Source organism: Pteropus medius, unplaced genomic scaffold (genome assembly GCF_902729225.1).
Source record: "Pteropus medius unplaced genomic scaffold, Ma_sr-lr_union100, whole genome shotgun sequence".
NCBI classification, from domain to species: domain Eukaryota; kingdom Metazoa; phylum Chordata; class Mammalia; order Chiroptera; family Pteropodidae; genus Pteropus; species Pteropus medius.
Window position 1 is genome coordinate 3,081,062 of NW_024340697.1, and position 25,873 is coordinate 3,106,934.

Here is a 25,873-nt window from a genome sequence, read left to right on the forward strand (position 1 = left end):
TGCTCAGATGCTCTTTGGTTGACTTGATCAAAATAAAGAACTAAGTCATCAACACCGAAAAGGGTTTGCATTGTGTCGCTCTTTCTGCGTATCCTGAGAGCAAGCTAATTTTGTGTCGCATCAGAGGAAAATGTTACATTTGGTTCACTTAGATATAGAAAATCTGGGCAACAGGAAAACGTCCTTGGGAAAAGACTATCTTTCTTAAATTATTGTTTACAAGGAGACATTAAAGATAAAATAAGCAGTTTACAAATATTGAACAGTCTATTGGAAGAATAATTTCTCATCTATATCAACTGTGAACTGTCCACGGAAAGCATATAAATATTTCTATGAAGGCAACCAGGCAGAAAAGTGAACGGCATGTTTTAAAGTGTTCATTTTCCACCTGCCAAGGCCCAGATCGCTCACTTGATCTTAGCCAAAAGGCCAAGAAGTGATGGCCCAGATCCTTATGAGGTGGCAATTTACACAGTCATCTAGGAAATTGAAATGAAATAACTGTCATTTCTAAGTCTTCAAAAAACTCATTACTGGCACTTTGACTACTCTGTGCCTTTTAGAAAATGTAGGAAAATGGGTATAGTTGTCCCCGTCTATCCACGGGAGAAATGTTCCAAGATCCCCAATGGATGGCTGAAACCATGGATAGCACCAAACCGTACGTACATTACATTCTTCCTGTACCTACACATCTATGATAAAGCTTAATTTATAAATCAGGCACAGTAAGAGATTAACGACAATAACTAGGAATAAAATAGAACAATTATAACAATATACTGTAATAAAAGTGCTGTGAATGTGGTCTTGCTCCCTCAAAATACCTCATTGTGCCACATTCACCTTTTCACTTACCAGAAGCACTTTATGCTCCTCTTTGGCATCCATAAATTGCCAGCATCGCTACTCCTGCACTTTGGGGCCATCATTAAGTAAAATAAATGTCACTTGAACACAAGCACTGCGAAACCGCGACAGTCGATCTGATAACTGAGATGGCTACTAAGTGACTAAGGGGTGCGGAGCCTCTAGGAGACGCTGGACAAAGGGATGAGTCTCGTCCTCAGCCGGATGGAGAGGATGGTGTGAGATTTCATCACCTTCTTCAGGATGGGGCATAATTTAAAACGTATGAATTGTTGATTTCTGGAGTTTTCAATTTAATATTTTCAGAGCACGGTTGATTGCAGGTAACTGAAACCGTAGAAGGTGAAACCATGGGTGAGAAGGGACAACTGAAGTCTGTGTCACAGTGGATCCTTGACCGCCTTCTCAAACCTTCTATCATTAACATCAGCCATCAGCCTCCCAAACATATTTAATGTCTCGATTTCAGTATCTCTAAAGAAGATATTTCAACAGATGGTGAAAAAGGAAATAGGACAAAAATCAAAGGAGATGATTCTGAAAGGAAATGTAGAGAAACAACCCCAAAGCATGGTAACTTCATATGTATAAAAAAAGTGCCAGTCAGCTGGCTGGTGGATGGAATAGAATAAAATCTCGCATCTCTGTGGATTGATTTTCCTCAAGGAAGCAGAAAAGAAAAATGGCTCCTCCCAGAGACCCAGGCTCTGTGCTGGGTTCTAGAAACCTGATCCCACTCAGTCAAACAGGAGGAGCCAACGCTCAGGCTGACTGCTCAGAGGGAAAAATCATGAATTGAAAATACAAAGGAAGCATAGATTTGAAAGGGCCGAAGAGGAAGGCAAAAACCACTTCTAAATAAAGGTGCTAGAAATGGCTTCCATTTATTGTTACTTCACTGTTGAGACAGATCCCAGAGAGACTCGTGGCGGGCACAAGAGCTGAGGAGATGGACTTTCTGTGGCAGGAGCAGGAGGCTCAAGCAACTGCTGAAGCCTCCCATCTAATCTAAACACTGCATTGCCTGAAACCACTGAATGGACACCAGCCACTATTATTTTATCAAAGCATGAGCATCTATAAGATTACTACAAGGCAGCATAAACAAATCACTCCACACAGGGCTGTAGCAGTAGGCTGGCCGGGAGAAAGGGGTGGGTTTTCCCTCCCAGTGGGTACCCTTCTCTCCAAACCTCTGCTGCACTTCCCAGGGGGGGCCAGAGACCAGGAACTGGGCCTGAAGTTCCCACCTCTGTGGCCTGGGGGGGAAGGAGAGGGAGGGTGACAGCCTGAAGCTGGTGGTGAGCTGGAAACTGTGTGGACAGAATCACAAAAGGCAGCATTTTTCCCATTAGCTTTTACCGAAGGGTGGGGCCTGTCAGTCAATACATGGCCCAAAGGCAGCAAGTCTTTATATTACATCCTAGTGTCTCCTGAGCAGGGAGAAAAGTATCTTAACGACAATGAAACTGCAGTGTCCGCCCTGAGAGTTGTAAAGGGCCGGTGACATGATTATCCATCGTTTAGCTTTCCTATTTTAATTTCAAAAACAAATACTTCTCTTTGGATTTAACATAAGCCATAACGCAGCGATGAGAAGAACGGTATATTTGATTTATAGAACGCATATACCTAAAAATAAATGAAAAGCAGTGTCTTTGGTGCTGAGGATGGACATTATTTTCCCTGGGCCTTCCTGTCATTTTAAACGGCATGCACACTGATGAAAAGCTCTCCACAATTTCTACCCACCTATGGACATCTATGGATGTGAAAAGACACAGCGCATTGTGACCTCATAAAGCACTGATGTATCGCTGATGAAATTTGAGATGCAGAGGGTTTACAGAAAAGTGCAGAGCACAAAAAAAACCATTCACTGCAAAAAGTGGTCGAGAGGGTTTTAAAATCACGCCTTTCCTTCTGCTCCATTATTAAGAACCCGAGAACTCAAATATCTGGAGTCGAGGGAACATAAACTAGTAAACGTATTTCAAAAATAAACTATAAACTATCCCACTGTTTGCCTCTTGCTTACCAAATAGGATTTCACATTATCAAACGCCCTTCCTCTGAGGACATGAAATGATTTTATAGAATCGAAAAGGCAACGGCAATCAAGCAGGGAGAAAGGACGTGTCGCTATTATCACTGTCAGGTGATAAAACAGGTTCCGCACATGGAGCTTGATGCTATCAGCTTGTGATGATGTTAGCAAAAAAAAAAAAAATAACAAGGACAAGCTAGCTACATGTTCATTATTACATTAACTTTAGTTAGTTTCAGATAGTTTATGTGGTATCATTAATCTGAAATCTCCTTCCTATAGTTAGTTTTAAATTCCTTTAGGATGTAGGAAAAGTACTATTTCTCTAGACCAGGGAGCGGGGAGCCAAATACAGTCCACAGGACAAATCCCACCCACCACCTGTTTTCTGTAAAGAAGAACGAATCAGAACCCAGCCCTGTCTATCTGTCTTATATACATATATATATTGTCTATGGCTGCTTTCACTATAATGGAGGAGATTTAGAGGTTGCAGCAGACACTGTACGGCCCACAAAGCCTAAATTATTTATCTGGCCCTTTACTGAGTGATGCATTAGACGTTTAATTATTTACCCTCACTGTCTCTATGACACAATAAATACCAGATGTGTAAAATTGCCATAGCTAGTAGGTTATTTTCCTGAATGTAAAAGAATGGGGTTTACATTAAGTCTTAATAGATTGTCTCTACAAATATGGCTGCCAAAGAACCCTTCCTCACTGTGCTGCATTTTGCTCTCTCCACCGAGACACGGAGTTTGTTTTCTCTCCCCTTGAATCTGGGGTAACCCTGTGACTTGCTTTGACAGCGGAATGTGGCAGAAGACGCCTGGCAGCTCTACTTTGCTCTTGGCGCCTTGAGTCACCATGTGGAGAGTCTATCACCCCCAGTCCCCAGACGTAGCAGGCACCGCAGCTGTGGTACCAGTCTTGAGTGAAACTATCTTGCACATCCCCGCCCAGCTGAGCGCCCAGATCAATGCAGCCCCGGAAATGGCCCCAGCCAACGCCACTGAAGCGAACCGCCTAGTCAACTTCAGGTTCTGATGTTCCAATTAGTATTTCAAAACTTCAAGATATTTAAAAATAGTTCTAAAACAAGCCAACTCCATCATCTTCTTTTGTATCTTAAAAGCAAGAAACATCATTCTCTTCAGATGGCGGTATGAGCAGGTTGGATGAAAAACGCGTCTCCTAAACTACAGGTAAGACGCAGAAAAACATCTAAGACAGTGAAATCATCTGGCAACAGCAATAAGACACAAAGTATAAACTAAACTCTGAAAAGATTTATTTTTTTAATCCACCTTCTCAGTATCAGGGGTTTCCGAATCTCATCTTCGAAGAAACATTTTTTCCCACTCTGTTTGTCTTATGCAGAAAACAGGTCAGGGGAAAGACTTTACAGAAACCAAAAAGATAGTTGTTGAATTTAAGTCTGCTGAGGAGACGCAACTTGTCATTGACTAGTGATCAAAGGATCAAAGCTGATAACTACTCCCAGAAAAAAAAAAAGGGAAAACGGTTAAAGAAAGGAAGGCAAAGAAAGAAAATATTGGTCTGGACATGAGAATAAAAGTCCCCTTGAAGTCACAGAAACTTGGAGCAGAAGATTCAATTTCTCATGGAGAGTGGAAAGCGGGGCTCAGGCAAATTTAATTTAAATCTCAAAAAACAGAGTGACTTCGAGTAACCATTGAAATATAGGTGCCTCAAAGAGGAGACTAGAAGAAAAAACTCCAAAATGATTATAAGCAACTATCTGTGGCGGTGGACGGTGGATGATATTTTTCCCTTCTTTTTAATTGTTTTGTGTGTCTGTACCTTTTAGTTTTTAACTTGGTTTTATTTGGGGGGCTGAAATGTTAGTTTAGAATCATGTGATTTTTAAAAGAAATGGGGATTGTTGGGTTTAATAATATTAATACGACTAATTGATAATTACCTTAACATTTTTAGAAAATGATTTGTAAGTCTAAGTGGGATGAAGAAAATAAAGCATAAAAATGAATATATTAGAAAACAGAAAAAGATAGCATTAATTAATCCAAGAGCAAGTTTCTCTAAACGAAACATAAAAGTGATCACCTTTGATAAATATAATCGATAAAAAAGGAGGAAAATGCCTTCTAAATAAATTATGACTGTTAAAAGGGACCTAACGACAGCTACCGAAAAATAACTCTGAAAATATGAAAACTAGGAAGGCACGATCGTAGTATATTTGAAAAGCCAGATCAGGTCTCGCCAACTTTACCTGGAAAGGACAGATAAGACATTTTTTAGCCCTGGTGGGCCACACGGCCTCTGTCGCAACCAATCTCCACTGAATCCCAGAGTTTCAAACGGAAAACTCCGTCAAAGACAATGCTGAGTTAATTAACAACGACCGAATGGGAGAGGGCTGTCTAGAAGCATTTTCACACACAACCAGTGAGAGCGTAAACCACAATAATTCGGCGGGAAAACAAGTTGGAAAATGTATCAACAACTCTAAAAATGTTTATAGTACATGTGGATGGATACCTGTGGGGGAAGGAGCGCCGCTGCCCGTTCGCTGCTGGGCCCAGGGCTTTAGACGAGGGGCCTTCGGAGCTAAGGCTCCGGCTTCGGAGGCAGAGGCGCCTCCCAGGAGGCCGATTCTAGAAGTGGTGAAGCCGGCGGAGGCCGAAAGCAGTTGCTGCCGCCAGGTCCAGGTGCCATTGCATCCAGGACAGGAAAAGCAAGCCAGTCAGGATGAAGCCCCTTCCCGCTTCCTCTGGCTTCCCTCTCCAGCGCCCTCTGCTGGCAAAAGCTGGAAGCAAGCCGCCGTAGGGAAAACGCGGTGTGCAGAGTCCCAATGTTCAGAAAAACAGCAGAGCAGAGAGCGGTGGATTTGGAGCTGCCAGATAATCCCTGAAAAACTGGCAACACCTTGAAACTTCTTTATAAAATTTCCCTCAAGTGTACAAAATATGCTGGATATCTCCAAAACCAGAGGCTTCATTCCAAAAACCTTAAAGGATAGAACTGAAAAACTAGCCTCAGATATTCCTTTTAGAGTGATTCTGGGAGCAAGCACTTTACTTCATTGATATTATTCTACTACTCATTATAATCATGATTTTGTGATTGATTGGGCTTGGAAATTTTGAGGACAAGATGTGCTTTTCCAATAGTTTTATTTCTCCTCAATTTTCTTTTCAAAATGCATGATAGAGTATTATTATTACCTTTGCAAACCAGCAATTCGTATCACCGGTTAGAAGAATTTTAAACTAAAAGCAGCTGCATTACAGAGCATCTGTAATGTAACCGGACATAAATCGGAAAACCTCAGGCAGCTCTCAAATATGGTTACACGTGGAAAATAGGGTGATGATGATGTCATCATAGTGTGATCAGCTGGTCTGGACTGAACCCGAAGGACAAAGGGTGCACACAATTTCTTGGGAACATTTATGATGGGGACAGGCTTGTTGTGTACTAGTTCACTTTAGACAGGGGATGTGTAAAATCTAAGGACATTCGGCTACTTACTGGTTAAGCAACGAGGGTGATTTTCTCCTGTTTACAGGGAGAATGTTGTTTGACCTAACCTTGATTACACCATGGGGTATGTTTAACATGTCTTCGCACGGTAAAACGCAGGTTTTTAAACTTGACCTCTCAGTTGAGAAAAACCCAAAGGACTGGTTTGCTTTATTGAATAATGAACCTGAGACCCCTCAGAAATGATCTAACGTGGGATCATTTGCCCCATTCAACACAAAATTTGAAATATTCCTTGGATGACCAATCGACATCTTTCCATGATGTCATTAATTGTTCCCCTGGAAACCAATTAGTGAGCTATTAGGAGCAGACCATCACCTCCTACCCTGCTTCTTACTACTGTAAATTTATTTTATTTCTAATTTCTATGACACCACCAAATAACAATTCCCGACACCACATAAAAACACTGGGAGGGAGGGGCGATGTGAGATGAGATAATGTGGAGAATGTTTCAAAATGCTTTCCAGTTTTAATCCAGATTTTCTTTCCTTTTAGCTCCCTGTTATAAATCTGTCCCACAAGCCGACCGCCCTGAAACCTGCCACCCAGGAACTTTTATAAAGCCGGGTCCCTGTCTAATGGGGTGACTTTAGACTCTAGAGAATGTGAAAAAGCATGTGTCTGAACATCCAGCAATTCTGGTCGTATGACATAGATAAAGACTGGTATTTGGATACAAGGAACTGTATCCTTGTATCCAAGCGCTGTTTTGCAGCGCTATTAATGGGGGAACTCGGAAGCAATCAATATCCAACAATGCTACCAGAATTAATAGAGGGTATTATATCCATGTGATAGGTTTTTATACAACAGTTAAAAGGATTAAACTAAATGTGTATACGTAAAAACACAAACTGACGTCGTTATGTATATGTACATATTATAGGTATATGTACACGTGTTTCTGTATATGTGTAACCATGATTCTATATGACAAAAACATGAAGAGCATGAGAGCAATGACTTCCATGTGTACACTATGAACCCACACTACACACTCAGGGTTGTGTTGTCACTGGGAAAAGGGCAGGGGACAGAGATCCAGGTAACAGGAAAACGAATTTTAGCCAAATCCAAAATATTTCCTTTTTAACAGGGGCTGAAAACAAATCTTACAAAATAATTAGTTGTGAATTTTATGGTGAAAATGTATTTTGGTATTTTGTTATTTTCTTGTCTTCTCAAGCTTTATTTCTTTTTTAGAGTTAAAAGGAAAGTTTATTAGGAAAGGGGTAACGCTCCAGAGAGAGCATGGTCTCCTCTCAGAGGCAGAGAATGAGAGGGATCTCGAACTTTTTTTTTTTTTTTTTTACAAATAAAACTCACGTTGCGCTGGTTACAAAATCCCTAAGATGCGTTGCTGTCTCTATCCTTTTTCTTTATTGTTACCTGAGCAGTAGCAGGAACAGGTAAGATGTCCCCTCGATTAGCTAATGGCTTCCAAACATGCCAAGATTTCAGCTAATTCAGCCAAGGCAGTGAAGTGTGAGCAGTCCCACAGATGGGGTGCAAAACACCACAAAGGCTCATTGCAACGTTACCTATTGCTGCATAACCACTGCAAGATGCGGTGTCCTAAAACAATATGCATGTATTATCGATCAACAGTATAACTGGGTGGTTCTATGAACCCCGGCTAGGCTTGGCAGAATTTGGCTGGCTTGTCTACATCTTAAGTGGGCTGGTTGGTAGGCGGGGGGTGGCTGTCGAAAGTGGTTTTGCCCCCATATCGGGCAGTCGACTGTTTGTTGGATGGGTGGCGAGAAAACTGGGCAACCCGCCTCTTATCAGCCAACAGGTTAGTCGGGAGTTGTTCACATCTCAGCAGGATTCCAAGGGAGAGGAGGGAGATGAATCACATATGCCTTATTTTCTTGGCCGAAGCAAGTCCCCAAACCAGACTGGTCAGGGTGTCCTACAAAGCAGAGCAACTCCCTTGATGTGATCTACTGAAAGTCAGCCCCCAAACAGGAAGAAAAAAAAAAATCCAGACCAAATTCAGGGGAAGGAAACTAGATCCCACCTCCTGATAAGAGAAGCTGGAAATTCACGTTTCAAAGGTTAGGGACAGGGACACGGTACGTACACATGTGTGTAATGACTCAGAAACATTCTTCAATCTGTCTTCTACGCCGTGGCTTCTTATGACCCACCAAATTCACAAAGAGTTTCAATGCTATGACTGGTTAAGCTTTATGTGCCATAGAATATAAAAGATGAACTATCGTTTATCAAAAGAAAATCTTACTGGATTGTCCCTCCAAGAGCATTTTTGGTTTTCAGACAGTTTAATGTACTGCCTGAACATTTAAACCACCTTCATCCTCTGACACGAATAGGTGTGTTTCCATACAGCTCACAAATCATCTCGCCCCAAATTATTTTCTGGATAATCATGGACAACTAATAGAAGCCGACGACCTGAAATTGTCTCAAAAGTCACCTTTACCATAGTGAAGATTGAGCAGTAAATGGAACCTTCAGGCTGCTGTAATTTACCTTGTACCAAAGCAGATCTCCACAATGACTTATTAAATCATTCCACTGAAGGCTGTACATCAGCGAGTAAAGTACAGATCAATATGAAAGCACAGTCGAGCACTTTACTACCTATGGTTTTTCGTGACCTGCTGGAAGGATGAAGATTGATGTTGCAAAGGAAATGCTAAAACATGAAGACGACTTACTAAGATGAACTGCCTATGACTGGCATTATTTTTAATTCATACTATGTTTGCTCTCACTAACCTGTGTTAACCTTTTTGTTTACATCATGACATCAGCATATACTTATTCCTTACGTCCTGCCATGCAGAATTTAGAAGTCAAAGAAATGTGACGATCTGTCAACTCCGTATTTGCTTACGAAGGAAACTATATGAAGGCACAGCACTAGATTTTCTCAGCCTCAAGTCAAGTATGAACTCAGCGGAGTAAGAAAGGAAGCTTGGCAGGCCTCGGGCAGTGACGCGTGGAAGACGCCATGCCGGAATGCTGAAGCAAACAGCCTTTTAAGTTCCCCAAAATGGGCTGTCATGGTATATTTTTCTTTTTAGGCATAGCCAATACCTAGACCTCCCTGTTTTAACTGAGATATAATTCATGTACCATAAAATTCACCTTAAAAGTGTACAATTCAGTGGGTTTTAGTATAAGATTTTGATAGGGAAGGTGATGAAATATTATTTTCAGTTCATCTTAAAATGACTGAAAAGATCAACAATGTGACACTCAACTGCAAGGTGTGAAAGTTTAGGAAAGTAACAATTTAAAAATTGGCAAAAGGAGAATAATGTATAATTTTTATAAGGATGGTCTAGACATTTATTTTTACCCGATGAATTATTTGAAAAATTATGAACATACAATAGATATTTTCATTACTTAAATCAACCTAAGCTGCAAACAATCAGCTAAAGGGAAGTCTGTGATTACAAAATGCTTTTGGGGGAAGAAAATAATTTTTCATTATCAGAAAATGAATTCATTGTAATCTCGAGGTACATAACCATACATATGTTCCAAGAGACAGTCTATGTTCATTTCATTAGAGATATTATTTAACAAGCAGATTCTTGTGACACGTTTTTCTTTTCCAGGCCATGAATTCCTGATTACACGTTCCCAACAATTTGGAGCGCACACGGGTGCACCGGGTTTGAACAGGCACCGCAAAAACCAGAGACAACAACTAGCGTGGGCCCAAAGGCCACTCCAGACTAGACACCAAAATCCCGAGCTACTTAGCAGCTAACTGCACTACGATGGCGTCTACTCCTATTCAGTGGTTCTGATTCTCACCGGTCAGTGTATGCAGAAGTTTCTTTGATGTGACCGTTTACAAATTTCTAAAAACCTCCCTGTGGCCCCTGTTCATGATTGGTGGCCTTTTGGAGTTAAGGTCAGCCGAGCTGAGCTACAGAAAAAGGCAGGCACCACTCAAGGCTTGTGTGGCGCTGACATCCCTTCGACTGAGTTAAAACTTCCTAAAACATCCTGGGGGAGGGGGAAGGCACGTGAGGGACTAGGACGAGGATTAGAAGGGTGACCTAGACCGAAAGCCGGCCATGGCGGAGGATGAACGCACTGGCCTTAGCCCAGCCCAGAGGTGGCGACCAGACAGCAAAGAGCTGTACCAACATCCAGGAGCCACCTTCTAGTCAAGCAACCAAGTGAGGCAAAATCAAAGAAGGGAAGGAAAACAAAAGGCCTTAACAGTAAAGGCACAGAGGTAAAACAGAATGAAATAAAAAGTTACGAGCCAAGGGGTTGGGTCACCTTACCGTTCCTTTGCAATGAGGAGGACCAGGCCAGAGTGAATATTCTCTCTGCTGGTTCTTTCCAACAAGATGGGCTCTGCTTTATTTAGATCACCAAAAATAACGTTTTACAGAATGGGAACCATGACATTACACAACAAAGTATAGCAGTAAAATCTCAAACAAGTCAGGCAATGTTTTTTTTTAGAGCACCAAAAATAAGATTTTACAGAAAAACAACTGTAACGAGCAAATGTATAGCTGCAAATTTTCTTTTGCCATCAATATCAATTCCCTCTAAAATATTTTGGGGCTACTTTGCAGTTTCCAAACAAAACTAAAATTTGTTAGACAGAGTTGCTCAGTCTCATCGTAAGAATGAAAACAGTTTGCAAAACAATTTGCTTAGTGCTAACAAATAACTAAAAAACCACGGTTATTGGTAACGACTCCAACGTCTACAGAAACAGCCTAAACAGCGATGGCGTCCGTGCTCACTGGCAAGGCTCAGATGCTGGAGGCCATTCGGGCACCAAGGACGTACTCTTGAACAGAAATAACTACAGTATGTAAGTAAAGTAACTCAAATAAATGGGCCCACCTCTGCCAGAGGCCCCTGGGGTGGGCACCCCACCGGCTCTGTCAGGAAAGGAGGCCCACCGTCTCCCCAGTTCTCCACTGGGGACCCAGAGCGCAAAGCTAGACAGAAAAGCTGTTCTTCCAGAGCCATCAAAACTTTAATAAATCGCCCTGGGGTTCTTAGTGCTGTAGTGCGCCTCACAGGCGGCGACGTAGGCGGACTCCGGGAAGAAGTCGTCATGGTATTCTGCTAAAAACCTGGAGAGAAAACAACAGTCTCGATGAGCACCACATAAGGGCTGAACCCCAGCAAGCGGCGCCCTAAGTCCCAGCCGCTGCAACACTTCTCCCCTGATTGGTACCAGGGAGAAAAGTGAATATAATCTTCACTTCTGTATACCGATCGCTTTCATTGCACGTGTCCAGCTTCTACGGTAATCACGGTCTCATCAGAATCCTTTCACTATGAAGTGTACAAACAGACACAGAAGCGAAACTCCACTAGGTGTCAGTCTTGATTATACGAACACTTCTGTGCAAAAGAGACCCCAGTGACTATTTCTACATTTTCCTGTTTTAAAAACGAACGATAAAAAATCAATTATAAACTCAACGAATGTCACTTGAGAAATTCATAATGCTCATAGGGGCTAAGTTACACCAAAATGGAATGGTGTAACTAGTAAAGGGCATTTTGTGTTCTCGTTTGCCACACCAAAAGGTGTTACAGTTGCAGCCTACAGTATCAAAACACATCAACAAGACTGATGTGTCTGACAACGAACGTTACGATGTGGGCATTCAAGAGTCTACAACACACGTGCTACCTTGACTCTGAAGGGTCAGAGATTTCACCATGGAGAGCTAAAACATTCTCACATGGGTCATGTTAATTAGTAAGCTAATTAGCTTCATATGTTTCCCCAGCCTCCTCCCATCTGTCCAAGTTCCTAAAACTTTAAGGATAAACCTCTGCAGTACCTTCTTTAGAAAAACTGACTCAAAATGTTTTTAAGAGCGAACGTTTTCTTCTTTGACTGCACCCTTGTTAGTGGCTGAGTCCATTGATTCTCTGGTTGACATCTTTGGATACATTTTCCAAGCCAATTACTTTATTTATTTGTAAATCTTTCTAAGTTACTTCGTAAAACCCTAATTTCTCTTTGGTATTGGAAAGACTTCAAAATTAGCAGGCTTTCCTATGCTGACCTGCAGCTACAGCTACCTCTTCACGTTTTATTGGCATTATCTGATTTCGGCTCACACAATTTTTATGCCAAATAGAGTTGTGGGTTTGTTTGAGGGGAGGCTGGAAGGGAAGAGGGTATTTTTATTGTTTCTAATAAAATGTTATAAAGTCTAATTCCACTCACGGACACTGTTTCCAAAATGCCTATACGAAAGTATCTGTTAAAAACTCCAAGCCTGATTTCTCTGCTGGAGCACTCCCCACCCTGTGGCAGAGCCGACCTGATTAGCTCTTGGAGGCTGGGGCCGGACCATAAGGAACTGGCACCCCCTTAACGAGAAGGAAGAACCAAAGCCAGGTTGCTAGGACAAGCTGGGTGAGCCAGGGTGACGACCAGCCTTGAATACCAAGGAGAGAAACTGGTCAACAGACATCTGGGTGAGACAGAGCTGGGCCACAGGCATAAAGGAGGTCAGGCCCACAGCGTGGTTGGTGGTGGAGGGAGGGCAAGGCTTGGGGCAAATGATCCTAAGACATAATAAAATTTTTATGAAATTTGAGATTCTTTTTTTTTTTTTGGAAGGCAGCTATGTCAGGTAAAGAAAATAATACCTTTCTCTGAATTCGCAAACTGTCAACACAGACTACTGGTAATTTATCCTATTAACTCTAAAGTAAACACCCAAATCCAAACTGTAAATGTGAGTATTTTATGTACCTACGACAAAGACAAATCTAATACTTAAGGTTAGTCTTGAATAAAAAATATAAAATTAAATCATCGATCTCAATCACTTCTGCTGTAAAATTATCTTTTCACAAGGTTATCTGACTGGATTCCTCTAGTGACACAGAAAATTTTACCCCCATAAAATGAATACCCTTGACTCAGAAACCAGATAAATTATGGAAAAATGAAATAACCCCAAACCCCTTATGTTACAATTACAGTTAGAATCAACCATGCTGAGGCAATTATTGCTACTATGTAAAATATCAGAGCTAGCTTCTACAGCCCTTAAAGACAAATTCAGAAAAGTCACAGACAAGGCAGCAGAGGTAAGTTTTGACAAAGTAACAAAAATACCTCAGAAAGAGATCAAAGTGCTTCAGTAAAGCCTTCAGATTCTTCTCAGAAAAGGACATCTTTCCAAGGATTTCTGGAAGTTTCACTGCATTAAAAAGAAGAGCAAAACCATTTACAATCGGCAGAATCTGGTGATGAGTAAAACACACTCGAGGATCGTCTGGGACTCTGTGTAGCCTTATTTGAACTGAAATTACACCCTACGTCATCAAACGAAAAGAAAAGCTCTTACTGAACACAGAGACAGAGAAGTGATACAAATATTACGAACACAATTTTTATGAAATTTGAGATTCTTTTTGGAAGGCAATATGTCTTTTGAACAAGGTCACCTTGCTTTCCAATGATTTTTCTTAGACCTAAAATTACAAAGATGTACATGTAAGTTAACAACTGTTAAACAAACCGCCCCCAAAAGAGGAAGCAGCGCATGGGAGCTTCTTACGAACAGCATAGCAAATTGCTGTGCCAAAATAAATGTAGGAGGGTGGAGGTGGCTGGTCGCCGGGAGGGTAGCTGTCAGGTACGAGTTTCCAGGAGAGGACCTGGGAAAAGCACGAAGCAACGCTCTGTTATTATGCCTTAACCCTCTGTCACCCACAGATGTCCACATCTGGAACCTCGGAAGAAGTACACATGTTCTGACATTCTCAGGCCAGCGGGCAGATACGCCGCTAATCAAGTGTCACGTTCCTATCCCCAAGCTTCCCATCCCTCTGGCGCCTCAAGAGTTGATCCACAGAAAATGGGAGAAAACGGTGACAACGAACCAACATGGAGGTTCTAAAGCCACCCGGTCTCTGACTTTCCCATGAAGCTTTTTGTGGGCGTGATCCCAGGATTTAGGAGAATAACATATCATGTTGAAGAGGATCAAGCCATAAAACGAGTCCAATGAAACACTCGGAAAAAAGTAAATACGCGATATAAATATGTATCAGTATGTAAATACATAGAAAAAAATAGCAAGAAGTGTATACCAAAACGTTAATGTTCATTTCTTAGTAGTGGAATTATGATTTTAGGGGGCATGGGAAGATATAGATATGTGTTTTCCATATAGATTATACATTAGTATGTACAGTAGTTTTCTACCATAATTTTCCTAAACATTTTTCCTTTTAAATCAATCAGTAGGATCCACCTTCCTCAGCAACATGAAGACACCTCTAATCACCTGAACATTATGACGATAACTTGTACGTAGAGGGAAAAATGCCACTATATCAAAATCAACACAAACCTATAAAAATAAGTAAAAGTTGGGGGGAAGACTTAAAATTAGATTAAGGAAGTTTTTGATTTCCTCATTTTCAACGACTACTATCTGTAAATTAGCTGTAACTGTTTTAGTCATTTTGTCACTTTTCTATTATTAGAAATCGCACTGTATTAAACAATGAAGCAGGAAAAGGCAACCCAAGATGTTTTGAGTACCATTTCCATTGATTAGAGATTCTCTAACTCCTGTTATGTTATATTCACTTTGGAAACTAATTTGACTCACTGAATAAAGTGAAAACAGACTTCAACCCTGGTAACTGATTTTCCTTCACTTTGAATGTCAGGATTGCAGGTGGATTTGGGGCTTTCGTTAAAGAGATGAATTTCAAAACTCTCTGATAAGCTCCCGTAGAAACACTTCAGTAAACTACAGAACTATTCTATCGAGTTGCTGCTTTGCCTTTTAGGGTCGGTCGAACCTAATCTGGAAATAGTAGGGCCAAAGGAAACCCTGCAGAAGACAAAACGGGGGGTGCCGAGACAACCCTAGAAACAAAATGCAAGAGCAGAAGCTGACAAGCATCCCCGTGGTTTCGTGTGACCCCATGCTGAAGGTCCTGGCTTCGGCCCTTGCCTCACAGACCACACTCCTGTGCCGCAGAATGCGGAGGCCAGGAGTGCCATTTTCAGCTTCTTTATACAGCCCCAGCACCCGACCCCTTGGTAAACATACAGAAACTTGCAATTACTGGAGGCATGAAGCGCACACGTGTGTACAGAAGCTGGTCATTTAGCTAGTTAGCAAGCCAGCCTACCGCGCTCACTCAATTCTGCATCTCAGTGAAGTCTGTCATCTCCTACTTATCAAAGATACATTATGGGGAAACGACAGGTTTCTAGTGGAGGGATTCTCAGCCAGGGCGTGCAACAGGACCGCCGTGATCTTAACAAGTACTGTGCGTATTGGACCCTCCCCTGATGCAGTGGGGCGGCACACAGAGAGCAGTCTCCAATGATCTGGATGCAGAGCCCTGGTCAAAACGCACTCACAAAGGTGGAAATACACTAAGGCCTCTGAGTCACTGAGAACAGGAGGCCGCAGTCCAAGCCACTCACTAGAAAGCCTACTTTTCACCAGAGCCCGCAGCTGTCTGCATAACCACTAGATGGCGAGCTCGGCCACTGACCAGGGTGGGAATGGCCCTGCCTGAATAATCAATCAGCAGCCTTCTAAAAGAAACATGATTCCCCTGAAATAATAACCCCTGCGGGGCCATCTTGTCTGGAAACCCAGGCATCAGGGCACCAGAAAAGTCCTAACCTTGCATCGACATCATTGAAAAAGAGATTGGATTGTCTAGCTTCTCTATCAGGGGTCAGCCAACTATGGCCCTGGGGACAAATCCAGTCAGACCCTCTTGTGCTAAAAATGGTTGTTATATAACGAATAATATTCCACGGCACGTGAAAACCATATGAAAGTACCAGTGTGCATGACTAACTTTTGGGGGCACGGAGCATGCTGTCCACACCGATTTCATGCTGTAACAGCAGAGTTGGGTAGTCTGGGACGAAAGCACGTGGTGCGTGACCTTGAAAATATTTACAACCTGACCCTTCAGAGAAGAAGTCTGCTGACATCCCCCTCGGTCATCAAATATTCTCTGCCCTTGTACCCCAAAACAAGCGTCCGGCATAATGCTGAAATACAGCAGGCTCTCAAAGGGATGGCTATTAATATTATTGTTAAGGATGGATTTCATATTTTTAAGTGGTTGGAAAAATAGCAAAAAAAAAAATGTCTCACAACACATGAAAGTTATCTGCTATTCAAATTTGCATTCATAAATAGTTTTATTTCAACATAGCATGCTCATTCATTTACACAGTGTCTAAGGCTGCTTTTGGAGTTGGGTAGTCTTGACAGAGACTGTGTGGCCCACAAAGCCTAAAATATTTACTCTGTAATCTTTTGCAGAGAAAGTGTTCTGATGCCTATTCTGTAAAATGAAAATGTAGCAGGTCCTTGAATTACGGTCACTTTGCTACAATGCTGATGAGTTGCTCTAGAAACTTCTCACTTGCTTACATCAATTAGCCTACGGTAAAACTGGTTTCTTTGTTTATCATTGTATTTCACTGTATGTAAGTTGAAGAACCTATCGATGATTTTAGTGAAGATTTACTGTACTCATATTTCAATACTTATTTTAAGATAAAGATGGATGTCAATGTAGGGCTGGAGTCCTCTAACAATTTTATAATTTTAGAAACCAACGACACAATGGTACACATCACATAAACAATTCTGTGAACGTCCACAAGCAAGAGCAACATCATGTTAAGGAAACCCGGTTTCCTCCCATAAGACAGACTTAAGCTCCCACAAAACGGAGGACCCACTAGGGATGAACAGCGCACACGAACTCCTTACCTCATTGATTTCATTAGTTCTTCTGCCTTCGAAACTGGCAAACACCGTACTCCCTTCCTTGCTGGGGGTCAGAGGAACGGGCGAGGATGATCTGCTATGCACGGGCGTCTCTTCAAAACGAAAAGATGTTAATTATTCACTTGTAAGTCACCCAACTATGAATGAAAGGCAGCTGGAAGACTGTTACGAACAGCAGAGAAGTTATTAATCTCTAACAATAACTCTCCTATTGTAAGACAGAACCTAGAATATTATTAGGCAAAAGAATCAAGTACTGATAGAAGCTACAACATGAACCTGGAAAACATTATTCTAAGTGAAAGCCACGGACAAGGCCGCATGTCTATCGCATGAGTCCACTGATATGAATAGCGAGTGACTAACGGACTTGTGAGACAGAGCTAAACCAGCGGGCGCCGAGCATCCAACTACAGAGCTGAAGGCGTGGTGGCCTTCTCCGGCAGCCAGCTGCTCGAAGGCTAGGGAAACGCCTCATGAGCCTCCATCAGGGCCAAAGTCCTGGGCTGACTGCCCACAGGCGAGCGGGCAAATGCGGCTGTGCCCGCGCCCTCATCCCATTCTTCCCCCGGCCCCTCCTGCTGGCTGGAGCGCAGCGCCTGGTCCGGACCAAGCAAAGCAAACGGCCGGGCTGGGCCCAGGAATGGACCTACTCTTTTCCAGGTGCAGGAACAGCTTGGGCATGCTGGCCGACGTGTCCTGCTGCCGGCGCTTGGGCTGAGGCGAGGCGCTGCTCTCAGACAGCCTGTCGCAGTTGGCAGAGTGGCGCGTGGACCGCCTCAGAGACTGCAAGGCTTCGGGCTCAGCTTTGCGCCTTTTGGGGGTGGCCGGTTCACCTGTGGCCGGCTGGCTCTCCGTGGACTGCGGGGTGGATGGATTCAGCAAAGGCGGGCTTGGAGAGAGCTCCTCCTGGTTCCTACGGAAGACGAGCCCGCGTCAAGCACGCCCGGTCTGCAGAATCTCTGCAAAACCTGGGGGGCTCTGACATGGCCTCCTTCACACGGCACAGGAAACTCTCAAGTCCACTCCCCGAGAGTTAGAAACATTCCCTTCCAATGTGCCAAAACGAAAATTTTCTTTAAAGGTAACTAAATATTTAAAATCGTTAACTCCCTCAGTCACGCTGAGGCATGCTGGCATTACAGACTGTGAGCTCCCTTTTACGTTCGTCTAAGAGGAGGTTCTCGACTGGGAGTGATTTTGTCCTGCCAGGGGGACACGGGCACTGTCTGGGGACAGTTTTGGTTGCCACGACTGGGAAAGTGCTATTGGCATCGAGTGACTGGAGGCCAGGGATGGTACTAAACAGCTAACAGCGCCCAGGCCGGGCTCCCCGCAAAGAACGATGAGGTTCAAAACACCAACAGGGCAAAAGCTGAGCAACCCTGGTCGCAATAGCACGTTCTCTCGCCATAGTGTCGTTCCTGGCAGGACTAGAAAAGCCTTAATGATAAGGAAGCAGAGTTCACCCTGGACACTGAGAACCCGGAGGTTCGGAGTAGGGCACGGGGACATAGACGCAGGTCCCCAGTGAGTGGTACAGGCCTCTCACCCGGGGTGAAACCAACAGAAAAGGAAGGCGAACAGAGAACCAAGACACAGGAGCCATGAAGGAAGAGAAGGGGACAGAAGGGACAGGTGGCTCATGCGCAGCACAGAGGTAGAAGCAAAAGGCTTAGCAGGCAACCCCCCCAAGCCCCGCAGCCAGTGAGGGTGCTAACTCACACCCACATCTACCCTTCTCAGGCTGTGTACTCGTCACTCTACTGTCTCTGGAAAGACAGGGATGCTGCTCAAAATCCCACCAAGTTCTCTACGCCGGAATCTTCACTTGGTAAAATCTTTGCGAGCCATTTGCAAGTGAATGATGACTTAGCTTCCCCCCAGGAAAGAGAAAACCACCAGTGCGGGCACTTTTCCCATCTTCTCCCCGCTCCAAACATACTGGTCCATAGCATCAGACAGAAATTTTCAAAAACAGATTCGACTATTTGATTGCCAGTATCTGATGGCTGAACCACAGGCTAACTTACCTACTAGTGCTTGTGGCGCTTTCCTTAATTGGAAGAAAAAATTTGGACGAAGTCACCTTTTTATACTGAACTTGTTCATATGGATAGAGCAAAACCAACGGGAGAGTGTAATCAAAAGTTATTCTTATTCCATCCACCATCTCCTTACAAAGGTCAACACTGGAAGGATTAAAAAAAAGATTAGAGACGCAATAAATAGAACTTCCCAAAACGTCATAAGGAGGTTGTACATTTTTAATAAGGCAAAGTCATAAATGACTATATATTACACCTACAAATGTACAGAATGAAATGAATTTGTAGATGTCGACAGTGATGAAAAGGCAACACAGATCTACGTTATAAAGAGCAGCGAGTGCAGCAGTAATTCTAACTGACTACAGAGAACACAAAAGAACATGTCCAGTTCCACACGAGGAGCCCAGGCAGCCTGTGCTGCAGGGGGTGGATATCCCCAAACCCTGGGGGCTGAAAGGGGCTGACTCGATGAACTCCTAACTCCTGTTTGGACTTGAACGATCTACTTGTCTGACTCGATTCCAGCTCGGTCACAAGCACCAAGGCAGGCTATGAGGACAATTACTCAGACTGGAATAACAATGTGTCTGTAAACAAGCTTTGATAAAATTCTCATTGCCCATTCTGGTGCTTCTCAAGGAAAAAAAAAGAATTATCTCTCTAAGTTACATCGCTGAGCAAATTGGTCTGGGGGTTGCATCCAGACCAGATACCTAAATAGTTACTGGACATTTCAGAAAAGGGATAATACTTCGATATTAAACCGCATATGAAGTGATGTATTAAATGAATTCATAGTAACTGAAATGGAAACAATATTACCTGTTCTAAAAGGAAATCGCTTTTCTAATACACAAAGAGAGAACCACGAGGTGCCGATCCCCCTTCTCCCACTCACTTCTTTTCTGCTGGGATATAATGCACATTCATGCTGGCATGTGACATGGCATGATGATGACGAGGTCTCTCGTGGGCTGAAAAGGCTGCATTGATAGCAAAATGCTTCACGTAGGATTCCAAAATAGTTATGATGTTGGTCTGGCATGGAAGTTTCACTAACTGTTAACAAAAATATACACATCTGATGCATTCGCCCCACTGCGTAAAACCATATATTGCAAGAAACAGTGGTTTTGACTATATCACTTTTTAAAGTCAAAAATAAAGCCAATTCTGTTCAAAGAGAATTTTTTAAATAAATATGCTCTGAAGCACTTCGATGTAGATTACAGTATTACTTTTGCATATGAACACAAGCACTGATTCTGATGTGAGCCATTAGAACCAGTTGGGGCGCCTCTGAGACTGTATCCACAGGGGGGCCCCGTCTCAGATCAATTTCGTCTCACTCTCCAGGTTGAGCCCAGGCATCGGGACTTTGCAAAGCTCCCTAGAGGATTCTAACTGGTAGCCAGGGCTGGGAAAGACTGTGCACACTTGGATTTAACCCGCGGCAAAGTACTGTCAGAGAAGTTTAAAAGGCGACTCAGTACCAAACTTAAAATATAAATTTCACTCTCCCGAGGTTCTCAATCGTTTGAGTCTGAGATTACAAAATATGGCCGCTCTATTACAAATCCAGGTTTTATGAGTTCTCCCTGTGTACCCGTTTCCTCCTGTTGATATAATAACAATCGTCCTCAAGCTTCTTCTTCAGAACTTCAGGGATTTCTATAGTTATTATTCTTTCTTCCATTTCCCTTTTTGTGTGCAGCTCCAGTTCTTCCTTCTGCAATATCACAATTCCGTACTTTTAAATGACTTATAATAGTAGGAGAGTCTATATCCAAAGGAAGAACACACGAGAGCCTACTACGATATGAACCCAGTTAATCCTCCACGTTTACGCCAGTAATTCTGCCCCGTGTTCTAATGAAAAGCACTTTAAAGGCCAAACGGTAACTTGCTTTACGGTAACTTGCTTTACGGCACTAACCACACTGCAAATGCTCATTTCGCTTCTTCCCCATTTAAGGTTACCAGTGGGATTTATGTTAGCTTTGAAGGCAGGCTGAAGATGCCAAACTCTGATACACATTTAAAAACGTCACCGTTATAAAAAAAAAAAAAAGTTCCCGATTTCATTGAAAAGAAAGAGGTAACTATGGAAATACTTTATGAGTATAAAGAGCCATCGACAGCTTCATACGGTGACTGTAAATAAGTGCTATTTTCCTTTAAATAGGAAATACGACTTTATAATCTTTGGTTTAAAAATGTATGTTTACAAAACGATTCACGACTTCGAGAATTTTACCGCATAATTTTACCACGAAAATATACACCAAAGACGAGGAGTTTTTAGAATAAAAATTTTTTACCACTTCGGTCTTTTCTTCACTCTCACTTTCTTCACTTATTGCTTCATCCTTTTCTTCACTACTGTCATCAGAGGAAGTGCTTATTGCTAGGTAAAACAAGAACTATCAGACAAACCTGGGTCACATACGTCCCTAACCCTTACGGCTAACAATTCTTTAAGGTGGAGCGTGCGTCCTACTGCTGGTATTAATAAACTGCCGTCTTGCATACATTTTAAACGCCGAATACGAGATCTTTCAGAATAACAATTTATTTTGAAAATTATTACACAAATTTCAATAGATGCAAAAACCACAAATGGAAATGATCTGAAAGTGTTCAGTTACCTAGGGTCCTACGAGCCCCTGCTGCATTCATTAGTGAGGCCGAGGCCCACGAGGTACCAAGAAAACACCAAGAAAACGCCGGGGACTGGACCCCTGAGGGGTTATGATAAAGACCCTGGCTAAGAAGGCAGTGATCAAGAGCATGACTGAGGAGGACCAACTACAAACTCATTGACTGTTACTTTAATTGTCAAAAACAAAGGGGGCAAATGTTGTACGTAAATGACCTTAAAATGTCTCCCTGTCTATAATTTCAACGAATCCTGCCCCTCGATCCTACAGCATAAAAGAACTAGGTACAAGTTCTTTTAACCAGAGAAAATAAGTCAAGCCACTCACAGTTCTCATCGTTTTCATCTTTTTCTTCAACTGGGAGGCTTTTTAAGACGGAGTCGACACCAGGCAACCTGCAGCGCTTCTTCTTCCTTCCTGTGCTTCTCCTGAAAAAACAAACACACATGACTGAAATAAATTCTGATGCTGACTGATATAGACCTTGAGGTAAAAACTAGATATAACTACAAAGATGCTGAAGTACCAGACAAATAATTAAACTTTAGAATATAAATGGTAATTTCCATTTCACAAGATTATACAATAACCTCCGAAAACACAGCAGTAATTTAGAATACAAGAGAAACAGCCTTTACTAACACGCTTTCAATATGTAAAATTACTTAATAAACCATGTTGGTCATATTTTTAGTTTTATATCATAAAAATTCTAAATACTAGGAGAAAACGCATTGCATAACATTTTACGTCGCGAATTTTGTATTCTTACAGGCGAGCTACAGCTTTTCTTGCCAATTTACGCTGTAATCTCCGATTTTCATCCGTGTCATGGAGGACATGATCTTCAGCTGCCCATCTATCCCAGCTAATAAGCAAAAAAAGGATGTAAAATTCAGTATTTTAATTTCATTCCAAAGAAATTCTAAAAGCACCTCACAGGAACATGCATCCCAGAATCTTTTACACTTTAGAAAAGTATTTAAATGTGTCCAAATCACACACACACAAAGATACAAATAAACCAAAAAAGGAAATCATTTACACACACAAGCGACTCGGGTTTCCAGAATTACCCATTGAGATCCCAAATGTAATCAACTTAAAAGTAATCATTCTTTTGAACAGGCAAGGTTTGCCGAAAAAAGCAAAAACAGGAAATGAAGCTTTTCTACAAGTGTTTCTAAAACTTAACAGAGAAGTTTGCAATGTTCCTGGGCTGCAGAGATTATCAGTTTTCAGTCCGGTTTAACAAGTGCACTCACCTTCTGTTCCAACCATTAAAATGGATCAGATATTCTGGGATCTTTCTGCCTTTTTCGTCTTTCCCAACAATAACATCGACAATCTGAAACCAGGAAATATTGTCCAGAAATGAGATAACATACGGAATACTAGAAGCTAGAGCAGGGAAACTAGATCATAGACCTTTTTGAAAAGAAAAGCATTCGCTCCTTTTTTAGACTGGGAGCTGCGTTGAAACATTTTTCCTTTCAATTCCATTTTATTCCTGAGTGGATGCCTCAAACTAGGAAACATCCCTCCAATCTCCCCGTGATTGGTCTCTGAGTGTGAGAATGGATGCAGCTTCTGAAGCCATTGGCCTGCCAATTTGTCACTAAATGAGCGTCTAGGCCAGAGAGCTGCAGCCCTGAGACTTCTGGGAGCTGTAGTCTCCCGAGCGCCAGGGTCGAAGGCCAGGATGGCTGGCAGATTACGCCTTCAACCGGTGTCCCCAGAGGGAACATGTGAGACAAATGACAGGACATGCCACCTCTGGGGAGACTCAGGCGGGGCAGGAGGAAGAATAGAAAACAAAACAGAGAGAGAGAGGGGCTGCGGGGGCGGAGACCTAAAGTAAAACACGCAGAGCCCGGGGTCCTTGAAAAGTCCCCCAGTGGGCAGCGCTGCGCAGACGCACCTGGGGCGTTGGGCCAGGTCCACCCCAGACTGCGAGGCCCCCTCCCTCTCGCGATCCAGACCTGACGAGCTGCAGATGTGACTCAGTCCCTCGCGAGCCCCCAAGATTTAGGTAGACGGGTACGGGGCACGGTTCGGGGATTGAAAACATAAATGCTGCGAGGCTCTGAGGAGGGAAGAAGGCACGGGTTTAACCTTGCCCTCAGTGCCTACGGAAGGGGTCCGGCCCAAGCACGACTGGGGCCCCAGGGCAATGACGTAGCGAGTCGACGGTCGGCTCTCCGGCGCGACAGATTAGGACCTGGGTCTGTCGGCCAGGGAGTCACACGAAAGCCCACGCGGCGCTGGGCCGCGCAGGATGAGGAGCGATTTAACGCGAAGTCAATGGCCGTTTGTGAGCGGTCGCCTAGACGCACGTTCCTCACTGGCGTCGCGTGCGCAAAAGAACGCCGCGTGCGCAAGAGTGACGCCGCGGCCACGGCAACGCGACATCAGAGACGCTAGGTTTCGGACGGCGCGTGCGCAGCCCCGCGCGCCGGGCGGAAACGGAAGCGCCCCGCCCCGACTCGCCCCAGGGGCCCCCTGCCGTCCGCGTGGCTCCTTGCAGGCCCAGGAGCCACGGGCTGGGAGCACCCGGGCCCCGCCGCTTCCCCTGCTCCGCGCCGCCATCTGCACCCGCATCCGCATCCCGTCCGGGGGCCCCCGGCCCGCGCCTCCTCCCTGTCCCTCCGCGGCGGCACCTTGGCATCGTACAGCACTCGCGCCTTGGTGGGGTCAGGCTCGAAGCACAGCACTTTCTCCCCTGAGTGGAATTTAAATTTCATGCCCTCACTCGCGCTCATTTGCTCATCGTGGCGGAGGGCGAGGCTCCGGGGCGGGCGGAGCGCGCGCCGTGGGGGAGGGAGTGGGGTGGGGGTGGGGAAGTGGTTCGCTGCGGCGGGGCTTGGAGGGAGGGAGCGGGGAATGGCGGAGGCTGTGGCCGTCCCGCCCTCGGTCCCGCCTCTGCCCGCCCCGCGCCGCTGCTGGACCTCGGAGTCGCCTGGCGCGCGCGCTCTTCGGGCGCGTCCCCGTGAGTCCCCGCAGGCCGCGAGAAGGCTGCGAGCGGGGACCGCCAGCGGTGGCCAAGGTCTTCCCCTCCCGCCCTCTTGGGGAAGGCGGCTGTTGCGGGCTGCGTCCTCGGGGGTCATCGCGCCGGGCGCCCGCTCTCTGACCCGCTAATGGGAGGCCATTAGGAGGGAGCCCGTCTGGGGTGGCCACCAGCAGTGGGGAGACAGGCCTGCGGCCGTCCTCCAGCGGCTGCTCTCCTGGGGCTCACCGATCGCTCCGTGCCGGCCACCTCAGTGGAGCTGCGCGTCGCCGAGTGGCTACGCGAGGAGGACGTGGGCCTGGAGTCGGGTCTAGGTGGGCAGAGTGGAAGGGTGGTGGGGGAGTGAATAAACCACCGGGGCAAACCTGGGCGATGACAAGTAGGTAGCAGGCCTGGAGCCTCCCAGTGACAGCGTGTGAGCTATGGGCTGTAAGGCCGATGGGTCTTTACCAGGACGTTAACATCCTAAGTCTCCGGCTTCCAGCATGGTTTCCCACCCCCAGCACTCTAAGACTTGCCCCCTCAAGGTGTGTCTGCTCCAGTGCATTGAAAACTGTAAAGGCAGGAAGTACTGCGAGGCCCGTACTGGAAGCTACATACACCGAGGGTGCTCAGGAGATACTTGAACGAATGACAAGCGCTGGGAGACTCTTGAAGGTCAAACTTCCCAGAGACGGGGAAAGACGGTGCTGGGTTTCTTTCCCTTTCCCGTCCAGCCCTGTCTGTCTTTGGGCAGAGTAGTTGCTGGATTAAGATCGGGCTGGGCCCACCTTTGAGGCTGAGAAATTTGCGCTTGCCTCCCCATTCAAAGGGTTTCTGCTACACATTCTTCACCTTTCAGCTTGGACTTGGCCAAGAGAAAAACCCTGGGGCTTCCCTAGATGAATCCTATACTCCCGCATTCG

At 44.2% G+C, this 25,873-nt stretch overlaps 1 protein-coding gene and 1 long non-coding RNA gene across 3 annotated transcripts in view; both read right to left on the reverse strand.

The window, feature by feature from the left end:
• LOC120611570 (uncharacterized) overlaps nt 1-5,674 on the reverse strand; it is a 62,243-nt gene extending 56,569 nt beyond the window's left edge. Inside the window, exon 1 of the long non-coding RNA XR_005655229.1 lies at nt 5,450-5,674. This is a non-coding gene — a long non-coding RNA (uncharacterized LOC120611570). The remainder of the gene's footprint in view (nt 1-5,449) is intronic.
• A 4,083-nt stretch (nt 5,675-9,757) lies between these two features.
• On the reverse strand, nt 9,758-24,795 carry MSL3 (MSL complex subunit 3). Of its 2 annotated transcripts, none has more exons than XM_039874034.1 (13): nt 24,622-24,795; nt 23,227-23,309; nt 22,734-22,829; nt 22,289-22,389; nt 21,623-21,708; nt 20,908-21,030; nt 20,200-20,360; nt 19,284-19,442; nt 17,904-18,166; nt 17,233-17,342; nt 14,020-14,119; nt 13,575-13,659; nt 9,758-11,556 (listed from the first exon to the last, which is right to left on the reverse strand). In XM_039874034.1, the coding sequence occupies exons 1-13, from the start codon at nt 24,721-24,723 to the stop codon at nt 11,457-11,459; spliced, it is 1,569 nt and encodes a 522-aa protein (XP_039729968.1). In that variant the 5' UTR covers nt 24,724-24,795; the 3' UTR covers nt 9,758-11,456. The 2 variants fall into 2 exon arrangements, with proteins under 2 accessions (XP_039729968.1, XP_039729965.1); XM_039874031.1 differs by lacking the exon at nt 24,622-24,795 and adding an exon at nt 23,883-24,154.
• Nucleotides 24,796-25,873: the final 1,078 nt, after the last annotated feature.